Genomic DNA, 17,858 nt, shown 5'->3' with positions numbered 1-17,858 from the left:
CCTAATAAAACCCCATGTCATTGCAAGCACGTGTGTCAATTTTTACCTCTCTATCTACATTATTCCATGGTTTATTTAGTTTTCAAATTTATACTGACTTTTTGGTCAACCGGTATAAACAATTCTGCAGCACAGCCATCCACACCTGCACAGCACCCACACATTGCAATCTGTTGTGGGCTATCTGGGAGAAACCCTCCAAACTGTGCAAAATCTCACACCACCTGCCTGGTTGATTAATTAATGGTAGCTTCATGATCTGGATTCAGGACCGAGACACCCTACCATCATTCCTTACCAACCTCAATACCTTCTCTCCCATCTGCTTTGCCTGTTCCTCCTCAACACAATGCGCCACCTTCCTGAACATTGACCTCCACATCTTTAATGGCTCCTTCCACACCTCTGTCCTTATTAAACCTACTTACAACCAACAGTACCTGCATTTTGGCTGCTGTCATTCTTTCCACACCAAACAATGCTTCCCATACAGCCTGGTCACCTGTGATGAGAATTCCTTTTCCCAGTATGCTGAAGATGTCATAGGACCTTTTCAGATAGGCTTTACCAACCAAATGTCACTTATTTCACATCTTCACATACCTCGAATCCTCCCCCCACCCCAAGAATCAGCTACAATTGAGTGCCCCCCAATCACCCAGTATCACCTTGGATGGAACAGCTGAATGATATCCTTTGCCATGGCTTTGATTACGAGTATCTATCTTCACCAGTGCTCGCATTTTAATGACCTAAAAATCAGTGAAAAATGCAAGCATTTAATATCTAAAACTTATATAAACATGATCATAAAGAATAAAATATAGCTTTACATAAATTTATTTAAAAATATTCTTGTTGATCTTTTTATATACCATATATAAAAACAAAGATGAGGTGACTTACCGAACGAAAGCGCTGGCAGGTCGATAGACACACAAACAAACACAAACATACACACAAAATTCAAGCTTTCGCAACAAACTGTTGCCTCATCAGGAAAGAGGGAAGGAGAGGGGAAGACGAAAGGAAGTGGGTTTTAAGGGAGAGGGTAAGGAGTCATTCCAATCCCGGGAGCGGAAAGACTTACCTTAGGGGGAAAAAAGGACGGGTATACACTCGCACACACGCACATATCCATCCACACATACAGACACAAGCAGACATATTTAAAGACTTTGCAGTGAAAACAGTAACACCTATACAAACCATAAAACCATGTTTTTACTACTGCACACCACTTGTTTAAGCTATTACAAGTTAGTTGACACTTCCTGTCAGTCTTCAGTTTCTGCAGAGTGGCACTGGATCAAAAGGTGCATTTTCAAGTTTCCCATTTTCAGAGATCTGCAGCTGTCACTGAGGTTTGGTTTGTACTTGGAAAAGCTCCTCTCCACATCACATGACAACACAGGAGCTTATCTGAGTGTGGTGAGGTCACTGCAGACCAGCTTTGGTCCATTGTCTTCAAACATTATGGCATTCCCAGAAAGACAATGACTGATTTGGCACATTGTAGGAGATACAGGACTATGGTGGAGAACATGTTGCAATTTGTAGTTCACTTTGTCAGCCACATGATCTCAAGTGCAGCTCAGCTCACTCTGCACATATTACACAAAATCCAAGGTACCATGTAGTTGAGTATGTCAGGATCGAATCATGTCATGGCTTTTGATACCACTGAAAAATTGAAACTGAAGTGTGTCAATTTTACAGACAATGTATCTGTAAAGACCCGTTTCACAGTTTTAATAACACTTGTTTCATTGGCATTATAATCACAAACGATAGTCTGTATTTTGATATAGTTGGTGCAGTAATACTCAGCAGCAATGAGCTAAGAACCCCACGTGCCAGAAAAGGGCAAAGCTGGAAAGGTAATAAAGGTGCTTGTTCCTTGAATTTCTGCACCTTGCCACAGGAAATTAATTTGTCCACATCAGTATAATATGATCACATCTTTTCCACAACCCTGGGTAACACATGTGCAAGACAAGTAACATACACCTTACTGGGATAGAGAATCTGAAGCCCCTTCGCTGCTTTAGGCACGCGTAAAGTACCATCTATTACTAGCAGCAAAAAGTTGTCTCTTTTACACCATCTGGCCATAGTAGTTTCTTAGAGTTGTCATACAAAATGGCAATTGTGAAGTTGTTTACTGTCTTGAGAGCTTCACATGTTAGGAGGAACATTCTCCAGACCCAGCAACTTTTAGATCATCACCAGCAACGTTTGCAACATAATGCTCACCACCATTGGTTGTTTTATCTATAGCCACTCTAATAGTGCTGCTCTCTATGACCACTTAAAAGTAATTAATAGGAAATTTCATGATAATTAATTGCATTTTTTCCAGTTGTCCACATAGCTACACAGACACCTAGTAATGAGCAAAAATTTTAATACTCATCTTATTTCATGAATGTGTTTGTGGCTCCAAACTGTTTCTTGTCTAGGGTATGATGTAAAGGTCAAGGTTTGTTGATTGGTTGTTTTGGGGAAGGAGACCAGACAGCGAGGTCATCGGTCTCATCGGATTAGGGAAGGACGAGGAAGGAAGTTGGCCGTGCCCTTTGAAAGGTTTGTTGAACATCACTGAAGATACTTCCTCACATTTTCGTCACTTTTCTTTTACTTTCCACCCAGACACAGCAAAACAAAGATATTTATGTGTCAGTTTTCTGCACATCACTAAAGAAGTCTTCTATCAGTCATACACAGATTTCATACTGACCACTGTCCTCAATCAATGAACATGTAAAACATTTTGAATACATTTTCGATAAAAATTACAGATTCCAACATAATAAGTTATACATGGAGCACATTCTACCTGAAAACACAAAGACTAACTTACAACTGGTCATCTAGATAAAGACTGTATCACTCAAGGACAAGACAAAGACTAACTAACTTTTGGAACATATGACAAACAATGTATTACAACACAAAGTTCTAGATTGTTCCAGAGTTGGCAACTGGTCATATTAACATTTGTACATATTTTTCTGCATGCATGACTGAACAGTTACAGACAAGTATATTGAACAGCTTTATGAATTATATGGAAATCTGAACTCACAAATGGAAGACAAAAGTGCAGAAAGTGAGGTTAGGCTTATCATCCAACAAAATATCAACATCTTCAAAGTGATGTTAAGAAAAGAACAGTGGACGGACACACTTCAAGTCCAGGGAACAGATGAAAAAAACAATGCTTTCCAAGACACCATAACACATTACTTCTATTTAGAATTTCCAAAAACCAAGAACAAAAGAAAACATCTCAAAAATAAGCAATGGATCACGAAGGAAATAATAAAACAGGGAAAAATGAAACAGAGAGAAAATATTGAAACCTACAGGCAGCACCTGAAGAAATATAGGCAGTTGATAAGACAAGAAAAAGCAAATTCAATCAATGAGACTATTTCAAAATCAACAAATAAAATGAGAGCAGCTTGGAATATAATTAACTCTGAGAGGGGCAAGAAAAAATCTCACAGAAAACAAATGAAATGTGATATGTGGTTTATTCATCTCGTTACGTACAATTTTCAAATCATTTGATTTGATGTACAGGAGACATGTCAAGGTTTACAAAAGAAACTTTTTTCACTTTTTTAAGACAAATACAAAAGTTTACATTATATTTTACATTTCTATTAAGTTACAACTACACATGTACATAAAATAATACATGTAATACAATCCCTGTGTTCAGATTGTGAAGCTGTCCTCAATGAATTCATCAAAAGAATAATAACACTTTTCCACCAGAAGAGTAAAGAGAAATCTTTCCAGTGAACCAATCTCCATTTTAAATATATTACAGCCTTTTATTTTACTGAAAATTTTTAACCCCATATACTCTGGTGTTTGGGCATAAAGTTTTAAACGATGTGTTGGAAGTTTGAAGTTATCTCTGTGGCGAGTGCTGCAGTTGTGGTCAAAACGGAAAGTGTCTAGTGTATGTTAATTTCTATATAGGAACACCACCATCTCATATATGTAAAGTGAGGGCATAGAAACCATGACAGTAAATAACAAAATCATCACAAATAAAACAAAAATTGCCAACATCCTGAATAATAACTACACAGATGCAATAGAAAAACTAAAGCATGGATATAGTACCCAAGGAACTCACCAAACTATTGTGACGGATGCGACAAGCCACTCAATATTTCTGAAATGAGTCTCTGAAAAGGAACTGACAAATGTTATGAAGAAGCTAAAAACAAAAAAAGTCTGCTGGACATGATGAACTACCTAATGAAGAATGTGGCAGCAGAAATAATAATGCCAGTACTGGATATTGCCCACTGCTCTTTCCACGAAGGAGTATTTCCAGATAAACTCAAATTAGTTAAAGTAGTACCTGTATACAAAAAGGGAAAGCACGATGGCCCTAACAACTACAGGCTAGTATCTTTAGTATCAGGCTTCTTCAAAAATATGAGAAATTCTCATGCTAAACAGACTAACTACTTATTTGGAAAAACATAATGTAATAACCCCAGCACAGCAAGGATATCAGAAAGGAAAATCAATGGAAACGCCAATTGAATCATTAACAGAATCAATCATACAGGCCTTGGACAACAAGATGGTAGTGTCTGGAGTTTTTCTTGATCTATCCAGTCCTAGTAAGGAAATTAGAGAATACTGGTATTTGTGGACATGCAGCAAACTGGATAACATCATATCTTAGTAACAGGAGGCAATATGTAGCATTAGTAACTTATAGATCGGAAGTTACAAACATTAAGTTTGGTGTACCTCAAGGATCTGTAATGGGCCCTATTCTCTTCAACTTATTTGTGAATAATATACAAACATGTGAAAATGAAATCAAAATACTTTATGCAGATAGTATAACTGTGCTAAATGTTTCCAACTATTTGGAGGTGCTTGAGCAAAATACATTCATATCAGTCAGTAGTACAGCACAATGTCTATCTGAAAATGAGTTAATTATTAATCTGAAACAAAACTATGTATATGGTCTTAAAAAAGAAACAAAAAGAACATATGGATGTTTTCTTATATGAAAAAGGACTGGAAGAAGTAGCTTCAGTTAAATATTTGGGCATTAAAATTGACAGTGAACTAAATTGGAAACAATAGATAAATACAGTTTCCAATAAGCTCTACTCAGTGATACTTATAAGGAAACAACCAGCTCAGTATACTCACTGTGACCTCCTGTGCAGTGTCTGTCATGGACTTTTTGAACTATACATGTGATATGGAATCACAGTATGAGGGAACTCAACTATCACAGGAATGAAGAGAATATTCATATTAGAGAAGCAAGCCATTCAAATCATTTTGAAAAAGGAGCAAAAATAATTGTGTAAAAGTTGTTTAAAAGAACTAAACATTCTAATGTTTCCATCATTGTATATATTCAAGACCATTGTGAGTGCATTATGTGATCACACAAAACTGGAGACAAATGAGACTATTCATACACACAACACGAGGAACAGAAAACAACTGCAGTGCATTCCACATAGACTTAAGATTTTTGAAAAAGGACCCAAATACTCTGGCATCAAGTTAATACAAGCAATTCCAATGGAATTACAAGACCTCAACATTGAAAAAAACGTTCCCCCACAACTCTAAAAGAATTTCTGACACAAGGTGAATTTTATAGTGTAACTGACTACATTAGCAAAGAGCGATCAAAAGTTCATCCTGTGAGTGATAAATCTCATACATCATAAAAAAGTCCTAGCAACAGAAATCAGTGTTAAAGAAATTAGCTATAATTAGGAACTACTGATGTATAATACAAGCTAATTATGTCTCACAAAATTATTATTTTATTTCGTATGTATCATGTATCATAAGTCATTTTGTACTGTGTAATATTATGAATATTCTGCATCATAAGTCATTGTGTATGATGAAAGCTACTATATATATTTCATGTGTAAGCTATTTTATATACTTTTACATTTCATATTATCGAGATGGTAAGCCTAATGACTTGTCCCATGTTACAAGTACATATCCGTACAAAAGGTAATTTACAGGACCAATAAAAATCACAATCACAAAACATGCCACTTGAGGTTAGTAACATTTAAAAAAAATACAAATAATATTTTGCTATTCACAATTTTGAAAAAGAGTTTTGTAAAAATTATGGTGTATGCCACATTGCCAAAATAATAAAAATCCCCTATTTTCTTTCATATGACTCTTTTCTGTGAAAACTGAGTTTGCTTTAGAAAATTATAAGTGTAATGAGATGTTTTGTAACCAAAATGTTGTACAGTAGGAATTATATGCCGTTTATCATCAAATAAAACAAATGGAATCTATAGGATAATTAATTTCTTTTAAAATAAAAAAATAAAGGTGACAATCCAAAGCAATACAGAAAAACTTGGAAAGATCTGAAATTTAAATAAATCATTCCATACAATGCACCAGTCCCATGGGCTCACCTCTGGTACTTCAGACTTAAAACTTTACATAAAACATAGCTGAAAAAGAGTGGAATCACAATTGTTTCAAATAGGCTTAGTACTGTAATCTACTTTCAATCAAAGATCCCTGTAATTCTGTTTCATTACCACACCCAGAATGTTTGGTCAGCGACACTAATTTGTCTTATGCTGAGCTCATAGTACACAGATAAATAGTTTTTTCTCAGAACTGGATGTGATGTGTATTTCTCCGAGAACTGTCTGAAGCATGGATTCTTCAACTTCTCCAGTGGGATATTTGAAGACACCATCATTTCACATAACTCCTTAAACAATGATTGGACAGGTGAAGATGGACCTGTCTGCTCCAATAATAGTGTTTGTCATCTATCATTTTAGCACTTCATTTCACACAGTTATTTAGTTTGGTTATATTACAATGTTGTTGCATATTAAGACGCTTTTCTGCACTAACTTCACATAATTTGAAAATAATATTTCCCTGTCAGTGCTGAAGAGCTTTGCTCCAAAATCATGAACAAAACCTTGCAATAATATATTACTGGAGTACTTCACTTTTGGCATGTTGAACCAGACTGAGTTTTTATTCAGACTGAGTAGTGTGGCCACCGTTTGTGATGTTCATTACATTAGAAACTGTCTTCTTCAAGCATCTTTGTATGCCTTACACAACAATAACTTATATCAGAAAACTGACTTGTGTGTTATATTGCTTGTTTATTACAGTCCTGATAAATAAAGCTTTGTAGTAACTGTCACGTTTATTTGTGACATTATCATCAGAGGCAGTGGCCATATGTGCGAGAGTTGTGTGTGTGTGTGTGTGTGTGTGTGTGTGTGTGTGTGTGTGTGGCAGTCTATTATTTTCATTAAGTGTCATGATTCCATCCAGGATTTTCTATTGTTTGATTTAAACTGTACATCATGTGAGCAACATTTCATGTTTTCATTCTTGTGTCCTTAAAGACACAACAAAAAATGTATTTTGGCAAAACTTCTCCATAATCTAGCCTATTATGGCAAAAGTCATTTGAAATATGACCTGTTACTAAAAAAGGTTTAAATTTGACTTTATATGCACAATAAAAATACATTTTTTGACATGGAAATACCTGGATTAATGAATAAGGTGGTGTAAAATTCATCCTAAAGTCCAGGAAAAAAAGTCCATGCTCGCTCGATATCAGTGACTGCTTTACAACCCTGGGCCATCTGTATTCTTCCCTCCATAACCAGCTTTTCTGAACTATGCTGACAGGAGTCATCCTTGCAACCTATCCGTTGCTCATGGAATGATCCTTGTCGCAATCTCTGTTAACCAACTGTCCCAATACCATCCAACTGTCAGTTTCCCTTTCCTTGTCCTATCATCGTCTCCCATTTTCCCTCTCCACCCCTCTGTATCACATTCACCATGTGCTGCTCCCCACAGTCATACATCACATGCCTAACCCTTGCACCTGCCACCCCTCTCTCCCACATTCCTTGCCAGGAAACTGTCTTCCTCTCACCCAGCTGCTACCAACCCATGCCCAACTTCTCTTCCTGCCTTCCATTGTCGCCGTATCACTCTGCTACCTCAACTACCAGTTGCCATGCACAGTTTTAGATGACACTTTCTGCAGGTAACAAAACAATTGTATTTTGTTTTCATTGTTTCTCTGTGCAGCATGATATTTATCTGTCCAGCATGATTATTTACATTACAGAATATCCCAAACTACTAGAAAAAGTGACTACATAAGTGATAAGACTATTGCCTCTCTCGTAAAGAAACTGATCACCACACATTAAGTGGCAGCATATGAATATATCCAGAATGGAAATGCCCAGCTGTTGCTGCTGCCATATTATATGTACAGAAACATGAACCAGCAGCATCACACCCTCCCATGTTCAGCTGTTAGTCACTTGGTTATCCCGATTGAGTTATGAAAGCACACAGTTCCATGAAACTACACTAGAAATTTGGTTCCTCAATTCAAATTTAATTCTACATGTTTCTTTGTCAGAATTTCCATGAGAAATTCAAAATACCTTTTTTATGCCTGCATCACAAATATTCTAAAGGAAAACAAGAACATTCCCTGTAGAAGTTCCAGAAAATGTGTAAATAAAATTACTCATTGACATATCCTATATTACATTTACAGATATGTGCTACTGCTGGAGTGATGGGATTAGTTAGCAAACCTGTGATAAGAGTATTAACATGTAAATCTACAGAGATCCTCAAGTATGTCTTTCTTAGGTATGGCTGGATTTTGCTGGAACTCCTGCAGCCACTCCCATAGACTGTTTTTTCTAGCTCAGCTTGTAGTGAAATCAACTGCATTTCAGTTCTGTATTTTCTAACTGTAGCTTACATGCCATGATTGTGGGGGACTACAGAGGATCCTCTTCACTGGCCCAGTGTTACATTTTAGCTGCAAGTGTATGGCAGATGCATTAAATTCTAAGAATACTAGTCACTCAATGTACAGTGTCATTCACAACATACATCGAAATACACCACAAAACTCCTTCACAGTAGTAATACACAAAACATATTTAGTCAAAATATAACTACACAGCGTATCTCCTCAATGATCCTGAAAACAAAAGCACAGTCACATGAAGCACATATTGTTCAGCTTGGCCTTCCATGTTGGCTGCAATGCAATGATGGTGGTGTCTGCTCAGTCACCTGTTGAACACCTGCTAGAGTGTTTGAGATCCACACTTACATTAACAATCTAGAACAGACAACAGATTGTAGTAACAGCAAACGCACCATAGAGATGACAGCAGCAGCTTGATTGTGTAAGGGGGTTGCACAGTGACAGTTCACCACTGGAAGTTGGAGAGTGCCAACTGTTTGAACCCATGGCCCTTGAGTTCAGATCTCATCCTGCACTGTTCAGGTAGCAGCAACTAGCATGTTTCCTACAGCAAGTGACAAATCAGTGCTGTGACTGCACTTGGCATCCAAGGCTACTGTGCATTTTGCTTGTTGCTGAAGGGTGTTGTGGCTTGCACTTAACATGGATGCTCTCTGGGAGAAATATGGCACAAATTTCAATTAAGTGATCTGTGATTATTGTGAATGTCATTAGTCAGATGGAGAAAATACTCACAGGGGGTGACTCTTCTGGTCAAGATCAGGAAACCTTGAATCAAATTATTTCACAGGAGAGTGTAGGTGGGCCCATGCATTGCCAAGGTTGTTTATAACACACTGCAGAACTTTCCTGGAAAGCCTTACACATTCTCCATACATTCAAGATCCCTCCACAAGAAATTTTCAAATGTTTGGAGCCCTGGAGAAAAACATTCATGACCATCAATTTGCTTCAGATGGAGAGGTGCACACCAGGTACAATCTTTGTTCCATGGGCAACTGCAAACATTTTTCCATAAAGCATTGACCATCTTGTCTCACAGTGGGATAATATATTTTATCAGTCATAGTGACTACTTCTGATGGTATAAACAGTTTACTTACCTTTTTCACCTGCCTCATTTTCATTTGGTTGCCCTTCATATCTCTATTAAAAAGTGATGCAGTGGTTATATTCTAAATCTATTAAAACTTTATAGAAGAGAAAGTTCGTCTTTATTTTAGAATGATTAAACTATTACCTATTTTTCTTCAGAGAATTTAATAGGGAAAATAACTGTGTATTTATTCCCTTTTATGCTGCATCTAACAAATTTTGCTCACTTACATAAAAGTTATTAACAGTGCTTTTGGTGAAGTGAACTTTTCATTGACCGTCTTTGAAGGATGAACCACCAGAATCATTGCTCATTGTTTCAAAACTGAATTTTTTTTACCCCCTATGAGCCACATACCTTTGCAATGTGGGGTGGCTTATGTACCTCAGTCATACAGAGAGCTGTACTGTAGGTGCAGCCACAATGGAAGATTATCTGTGGAGAAGCCACACAAACATGTGGTTTCTGAAGTGGCAGCAGCCTTTTCAATTGATGCAGGGGTAATGACTTGCTGATTGACTGCCATGAATTGTCACTTAAGCCAGCATGGCCATGTTGTGTATGACCGATGAATGACTGAAATCAAGGGGAAACTACAGTAGGTATGTTACCCATGGGCAAACAACTCTACTCCATGGCTTAATGATCATAGAATACTCTTGGGTAAAATGTTCTGGTGGTGAAATAGTCCTCCAGAGGCTCCTGTCATCAGGAGAAACAAAATTGTGGTTGTTTGGGTCAGGGCATGGATGTTAGATCTCTTTGTATGGTATGTAGGTTAATTTAAAAAAGGAAATTGTTAGGTTGGATTTGGATAAAATGGGAATTAGTAGTTCATGGTATCAGGGAGAACAGGACTTCTGGCCGGGTGAGTAAAAGGTTAAAAATACAAAATTAAATAGAGATAATATGAGAGTGGGTATAACAATGAATAGGAAATATAATGCATGTAAGCTTGTAGGAACAGCATAGTAAATGCATTATTGTAGCTTAGGTAGGCATGAAACCAAAACGCATCAGAGTGGTACAAATTTCTCTGCCTGCTAGTTCCATAGATGATGAAGTGATTAAAACAATATATGATGAGATAAAAGAAATTATTCAGGTAGGTAAGAGAGATGCAAGTTTAATCATGAAGACGGACTGGAATTTGATACTACGAGAGGTAAGAGAGGAAAAAGAATAGGAGAACAAAGCCTGGAACAAAGGAATGTAAGAGGAAGCTGTTTGGAAGAATTTTTCACAGAGCATGAGTTAATCATTCCTAACACTTGGTTTAAGAATCATGATAGATGATTTGTATATATGGAAGATATATGGGGACACCAGATTGTTTCAGTTAAGTTATATAATGGTAAGTCAGAGTTCAAAATCAAATTTTACACTGCAAAACTTTTCCAGAGCAGATATGGAATTCATTGGTTATGAACTGCAGATTAAAACTGAAGAAATTGTTGTAGAATGGGAAATTAAGGCGATAGGAACTGAATAAATTGAAAAAAAAGTATAAAATAATAATAACCTGAGGATGCTGAAAGTTTCAAAGGGCAGCTATTGAGTGAACCATGGCAAAGTAATACAACAGAAGATGAATGGGTAGATTTAGGAGATGAAATGGTGAAGGCAGCAGAGGATCAAACAGGCAAAAAGACAGGAATTGGAAGATATCCTAGGAGAAACAAGTGGGTCTGAAATTTAATTTGAGAAAGGAGATAATATTAAAATGCAACAAATGAAACAGGCAAAAAGGAATACAGATATCAGAAAAAATGAGACTGACAAAAAGTGAAAATGTCTAGGTAGGCATGGCCATAGGATAAATGCGAGGCAATAGAGATGTGCATGATGCTTCCTGTAGGAAACGTAAAGATATCTTTGGAGGAAAGAGAAGATGTTGTATGAATATCAAGACCAAGCCAGTATTAAGTACAGAAGGGAATGCTGAAAGGCAGAAGGGGTGTACTAAAGTGAAATGAATTTGAAGAAAATGTTATAGGAATGGAAGAGGAAATGAATGAAGATGAAATGAAAAGTTTGATATTATGAGAAAATTTTATAGATCACTGAAAGATGTAAGTTGGAACAATGTCCCCATTGTACCAGTTATTATGGGTGTCTCCCAAATTCTTATACAGAGCATTGGGAGAATGACTGTTTAAACACCTCTGTGCATGCTGTAATTCATATATTCTCATCCATGCCATCAGTATGGGAGTGATATGTAAGGGACTGTAGTATTTCCTACATTCATCATATAATGTGGGCTCTTAAAACTTTGTAAGCAGGCCTTTTCATTATAATTTGCATGTATTTTGATGTGCCTAATAGTTTAGTTCCTTTGGCATCTCCATGACATTTTCCAACAGGTCACACAAATTTGTGATTGTACGTGTTTCCTTTCCTTGTAAATGTTTATTGTGCCTTGTTAGTCCTATTTAATATAGGTCCCACATACTTGAACAGTATAGTATTGTAGAATGGTGCTCATGAGTGTTTCATAAGCAATCTCTTAGTAGACAGATTACATTTCCCTAATATACTACAGATGAACTAGTCTGCCACCAGATTTAGCCATGAATGAACTTGTATGTCATCCATTTCACATTGTTACTAATTGTTACACCCAGTTATTGATATGAGATGACAGACTGCATCTGTTACTCGTTGATATGATAGTCATAGTATACAACATTTCTTTTTTTTTGTGAAATGCATAGTTTTATACTTCTGAACATTTAAAACAAGTTACCAATCATTGTGTCACTTTGAAATCTTATTAAGATCATATGCAATACTTCTGGAAAATCAAATAATAGAAAATCCAGGATGAAGTAACAACAGTATTATGAAATGAATAGATTTCTGCTCACCATATAGAGAAGGCACTGAGTCACAGACTGGCACAACAAAAGATTGCGTGGAAAACACGCATCTCACACAAGCACAACTCACACGCACATGACCACTGTCTCTGGCTGCTGAAACCAAATGGACTGTGTACAGTAACTACACCTAATGGAGGAAGCAGTCCATGGCTGGTGGGGGTGAGAAGGACAAAGGATAAAAAAGGTGGGGTTGAGAGAAGTTGTAATGCTGCTTGTGAGAGCATGCAGGGACATGATAGGGAGAGGGTAAGGCTTCAGGGTGTAGTTGGGAGTCTTGGGGTCAGGGAAAGGGAGTGGAAAAGGAGAGAAGTGGAGGAACGGAAAATGGTTAGGGGTTGCATTGGTAGGCTAGAAGGCTGTGTAGTGTTAGAGTGGGAGCAGAGAAGAGGATAGGTGGGTGAAAGAGAGGATTAGTGAAGGCTCAAGCCAGTGGGGTTACAGGAACACAGGACGTATTGCAGGTAGAGATCCCACCTGAACATGACAACCAACAAGCTGTCTGTCCACATGAATGGCCACTGACAAACTGTCGCAAAGAGACAGCTGGACCACCCAGCTGCTGAACATGCTGCACAACACAATATGCTTTACTTCAGTGACTGCTTTACAGCCTGCACCATCTAGATCCTTCCTACCAACACCAGCTTCTTTGAATTAATTGCATAGGTGGGAACTCTCCCTGCAGCATTCCCCTATGTCCCTGTAACCGCCCTCCCCCCCTCCCCCTGACCTCAACCTTCATTAGTACCTGTTGTTTACCTACCTATCTGCATTGTCCCCCACACATTCTCACTATCCCTGCCCATCCCAGCCTCCTCCTTACTCCCACCACCCACAGATTTCTCCTCTTGTTAGGCACAGTTTCTGAACACAGTCCACCTCAGTGGCCAGAGACAATAGTCATGTGCATGTGAGTTATGATTGTGTGCGTTTTTTATTTTAGAAGAAGGCATTTGGGCCTGAAGGTTAGGTATATAGCAGTCTATTTTTTGTGCCTGACTGCAACTCAGTGTCTCCTCTATGTCGTGAGTAGCAATATATCCTTTTCATAACGTCATCATTATTCAGTATTTGTGTGATATTTTTTGGCTGCTACCTTATTATAGATAACAGCAACATCTGCAAAAAGTCTGATGTCAATATTAATATTGCCTGCAAGTTAATCAATATAGAACATGAACAGCAATGGTTGCAACACTCTTCACTGGGGCTCACTAGAAGCTACCCCTACATGTGTCACTGACTCTTCATCTGAGACAAGATGTTGCATCCTTTCACAAGGAAACCCTTAATCTAGTCAAAACTTTTGCTTGATACTTCATATAATCATACTTTTGATAAAAAGCATGAGTGTCATACTGAGTCCAATACTTTTCTTCTTGAGAGTCTTGATCCATTACGGAGGTAACTCTGTTCCGTGAGTTACTTCATTACTTTTGAATTCAGGATATCTTCTAAAATTCATCAACTTGGGGATATCAAGGATATTGTTCAGTAGATTTGTGGACCACTTCTGCTGTCCATGTTGTAGATAGGTATGAGCTGTGCTTTCGTCCAACTACTATTGACCTTTTTCTTTTTACAGTGGGTTAAGCTTAAAAGAGTGGCTAACTTAGCTGCATTGTGGTATAATATTTGATAGGGATTCCTTCAGGCTGTGGAACTTTGTTCAACTTTAGTTATTTTGGTTGTTCCTCAACTCCACTGATAGTAATATCAATATCACACATCTTGTCATTGGTACAAGAATTAAACTGTGGCATATAGCCTCTATTTTCCTTTGTATAGGAACATACAAAAATGGACTTCTGCATTTCTGATTCTGCATTGCTACCCTAAATTTTAGCTTCTTGAGTGTCTGCACACTAACATTGGCCCCACTAATAAGTCATGGTTGTACAATACTAATATTAATTACATACAGAGGAATGGAAAAACTGCTAGGAATTGATCTTGGGGAAGATCAGTTTCATTTTAAGAGCAATGTACAACTTGTGAGGCAATATGGGCACTACTGCTTATCTCAGAAAATAGGTCAAAGAAAGGCAAACCTACATTTACAGTGTTTAGAGATTGAAAGAAAGCTTTAGATACCAGTAGTGGTGACTGGAACAGTTTCACGCCATGAAATTATGAAAGTAAGAGGAATCAAATACAGGGAACAAAAAGTTTTTCTAAAGCTGCACAAGAATTGTATTGCATTTACAAGAGTCAAAAGACACAAAAGGGGAACAGTAACTGAGCTGGGAGTGAGACATGGGTGTAACCTCCCTCTGACATAATTCAAGCCTGTTCATTGAGCAATTTGTGAAGGAAAGCAAGGATGAATTACAAAAAGAAATTAAAATTCAGGGAGAAGAAATATAAACTTTGTGGTTTGCTAATGACATTGTAATTCTGTCAGAGACAGCAAATGGCTTGGAAGAGAAGTTGAATAGAATGGATAATATTTTGAAAAGAGTTTGTAAATTAAACATCATCAAAAGTGAAAGGTAATGAATGTCATCATGTTACATCACGTGATGCTGAAGGAATAAGATAAGGAACAAAAACACTCAAAGTAGTAGATGAGTTCTGTTGTTTGGGTGCCAGAATAACTAAAGATGTATGAAGTGTAGAGGATAGAATATGTTAACTGGCAGTAGCAAGAAAATAATTTCTGGAAAAGAGAAATTTGTTAATAAACAAACAACACACACCTATGAGGCCTTAGGCCTGCTTTGGCTTACTGAGTATTGCCTACAGAGCAGTACAAGGAGCAATCTATTACCAAGGGACATGTTATCAGAATGTTGCCAATCCCTCCTGCATTTGTTCCCAGAAGATGAATTCTGATTGTGACACTGCTGACTGAACTCCATACCATACCTTTCTAACCTCAGAACAAAACTGAGGAGCTATTGGGAATGAAACTGAGGTTCTCCAACACCACAGGCAGTGATGCTAACCATTCAGATATGGTGATTGTCTAGAAATTAGTTAATATCATAAGTGTTGCAATAAATTTTTCTGAAGTTTTTTGTCAGGAGTGTGACCTTGTGTGGAGGTGCTGATAATAAACAGTTCAGACAAGAAAGGAATAAAAACTTTTCTAATGTGCTGCTACAGAAGAATTCTTAATATTAGATGGATAGAATGAATAACTAATGTTGAGGTACTGATTCAAAGTGGGAAGAGTTATTTATAGCACAACCTAACTAAAATGAAGTACCAATTGATGGAACATTTTCTGTCTCATCAAGGAATTGCAATTTTGGCAGTGAATGGAAGGTGCACAGTCAGAACATGATAGTGGGAGAGAGGATGGAGAGGGACAGGCTGGGGGGGGGAGATTGTAAATCGTAGAGTGTGCACATGGCTTGACATAGTAATTGGGTTCAAATAGATTCAGCATGCAGTAGCTATGCAGAGATAAAGAAGCTTCTGTTGGATGGAGTAGTGTGGAGTGCTACAACAAAACAGTCTTTCAGTTGAAGACCACAACAACAGCATAATTTTTGAGAAGCCACATATATAATATTTTTGAAGGAACTTTTTCTCTTTTGAAAGGTTGAATATGGTGTTGACTACTGGGGAAATGATCTTAGTGTTGGTATATGTGGTTTCCATGCCAAAAATCTCAGTGTGAATGCTACAGGAAATTGGATATTAAGAGCTATTGATACTCAAAAGATAACATATCAAGCAATAACTACCATCAATGTATTTGGTAAGTAAAACTTATAATTTGTTGAACATCAGCAAATGCACACTTAAGAGCTCATATTTCTTGTGTTCTTAGAGTTCTCTAATGATGTTTTTCCAGGATTCTTTAAATTGTAACTTTCTGTCACCAGTAATTATGATTCTTACAATGTATTTCTAAAACAACAGTAGAATTTCAAACTATTGGTTTCTAGATTGAATACTTGATAATTGACTTTTCACTGAAGAGATATTGCCAGCACTGTTTGAAAACCTTGCAGTAATTTTTTTTAAATCTCAACTGAGTACATCTGAGTAGATGGCAGTTCACCAAACAGAGCTATTTCTGAGAAGTAGAGAGACCAGTAGAAAGTAACAATACAAATGAGCATGTATGTATGTGCACACACACATGTGTGTGTGAGTTTCATTTGTGTGAGTAATGTGTGTGTCTGTTGTCTATTTTTGACTAAGGCTGTATTGGCCGATAGCTTATTTTATGACAGTTTGTTTGTTGTGCCTATCTATGACTCAGCATCTAAGCTATATGGTGAGAAACAACTATCCTTTTCATAATGTTACATTCCATCCAGTGTTTTACATTGTTTAGTATAATATGTGTCACACAGTTATAACCACTTTCAGAAAAGTTTTGGTGTACCGTGTCAGGAACGTTTGCTTATGACCAGCACAAAATTAGAAAAAATGACAGATGCCAAGTTTAAAACAAACAGTGAAATGTTCAGGATGAAATAACAATACGAAAAGAATACATTAAGAAGGCATTGTGTTACAGAGAGATGTGATGAAAACACTGCTAAACTTTTAACTTTTGGGCAAAAAGTCCTTCCTCAGAAGCAGAAAACACGCACTCACATGGATGAATCACACATGATGGCTACTGGTGTGGAATGGGAGAGATGTGGGGTAGGCGTGGGAAAAGAAGCGCTGCTGTGAGAGCCATCAGTGTTGCGGCATGGACAGGATAGAGCTAGTAAGTGCAGAGTCAGGAAGCTATGATGGAGGATGGAAGAGGGAAGAGAAGAGTTATAGAGAAAGGGAAAAGACTAGTAAGTGCATTGGTGGAACAGAAGGCATTGGTAGTGGGGGGGGGGGGGGGTGCAGGGGGGGGGGCAGAGTTTATCGAAAGTTGGAAGCAGGGGAGTTATGGAAGTGAAGGAAATTTTGTAGAGAGAGTTCCCACCTCTGAAATTCAGAAAAGCTGATTTTCGTTCGAAGGATAGCAATGGCACAGGCTGTGATACTGTCGCTGAACTAAAGCACATTGTGTTGGATAGCATTTTCAGCAACTGAGTGATTCGGCTGTCTCTTGAACACA

General features: G+C 37.5%; 1 protein-coding gene across 1 annotated transcript in view; it reads left to right on the top strand.

Moving 5' to 3' along the window:
• The window catches only part of LOC124606774, a 243,173-nt gene that overhangs the window by 12,383 nt on the left and 212,932 nt on the right, over positions 1-17,858 (top strand). The window contains exon 2 of the mRNA XM_047138830.1: positions 16,385-16,544. Within this exon, the coding sequence (XP_046994786.1) occupies positions 16,385-16,544 (160 nt within the window). The remainder of the gene's footprint in view (positions 1-16,384; positions 16,545-17,858) is intronic.

Source organism: Schistocerca americana, chromosome 3 (genome assembly GCF_021461395.2).
Source record: "Schistocerca americana isolate TAMUIC-IGC-003095 chromosome 3, iqSchAmer2.1, whole genome shotgun sequence".
NCBI classification, from domain to species: domain Eukaryota; kingdom Metazoa; phylum Arthropoda; class Insecta; order Orthoptera; family Acrididae; genus Schistocerca; species Schistocerca americana.
Note: the sequence above shows the minus strand (reverse complement) of the source record. Positions and strands in the feature narration are given on the sequence as shown.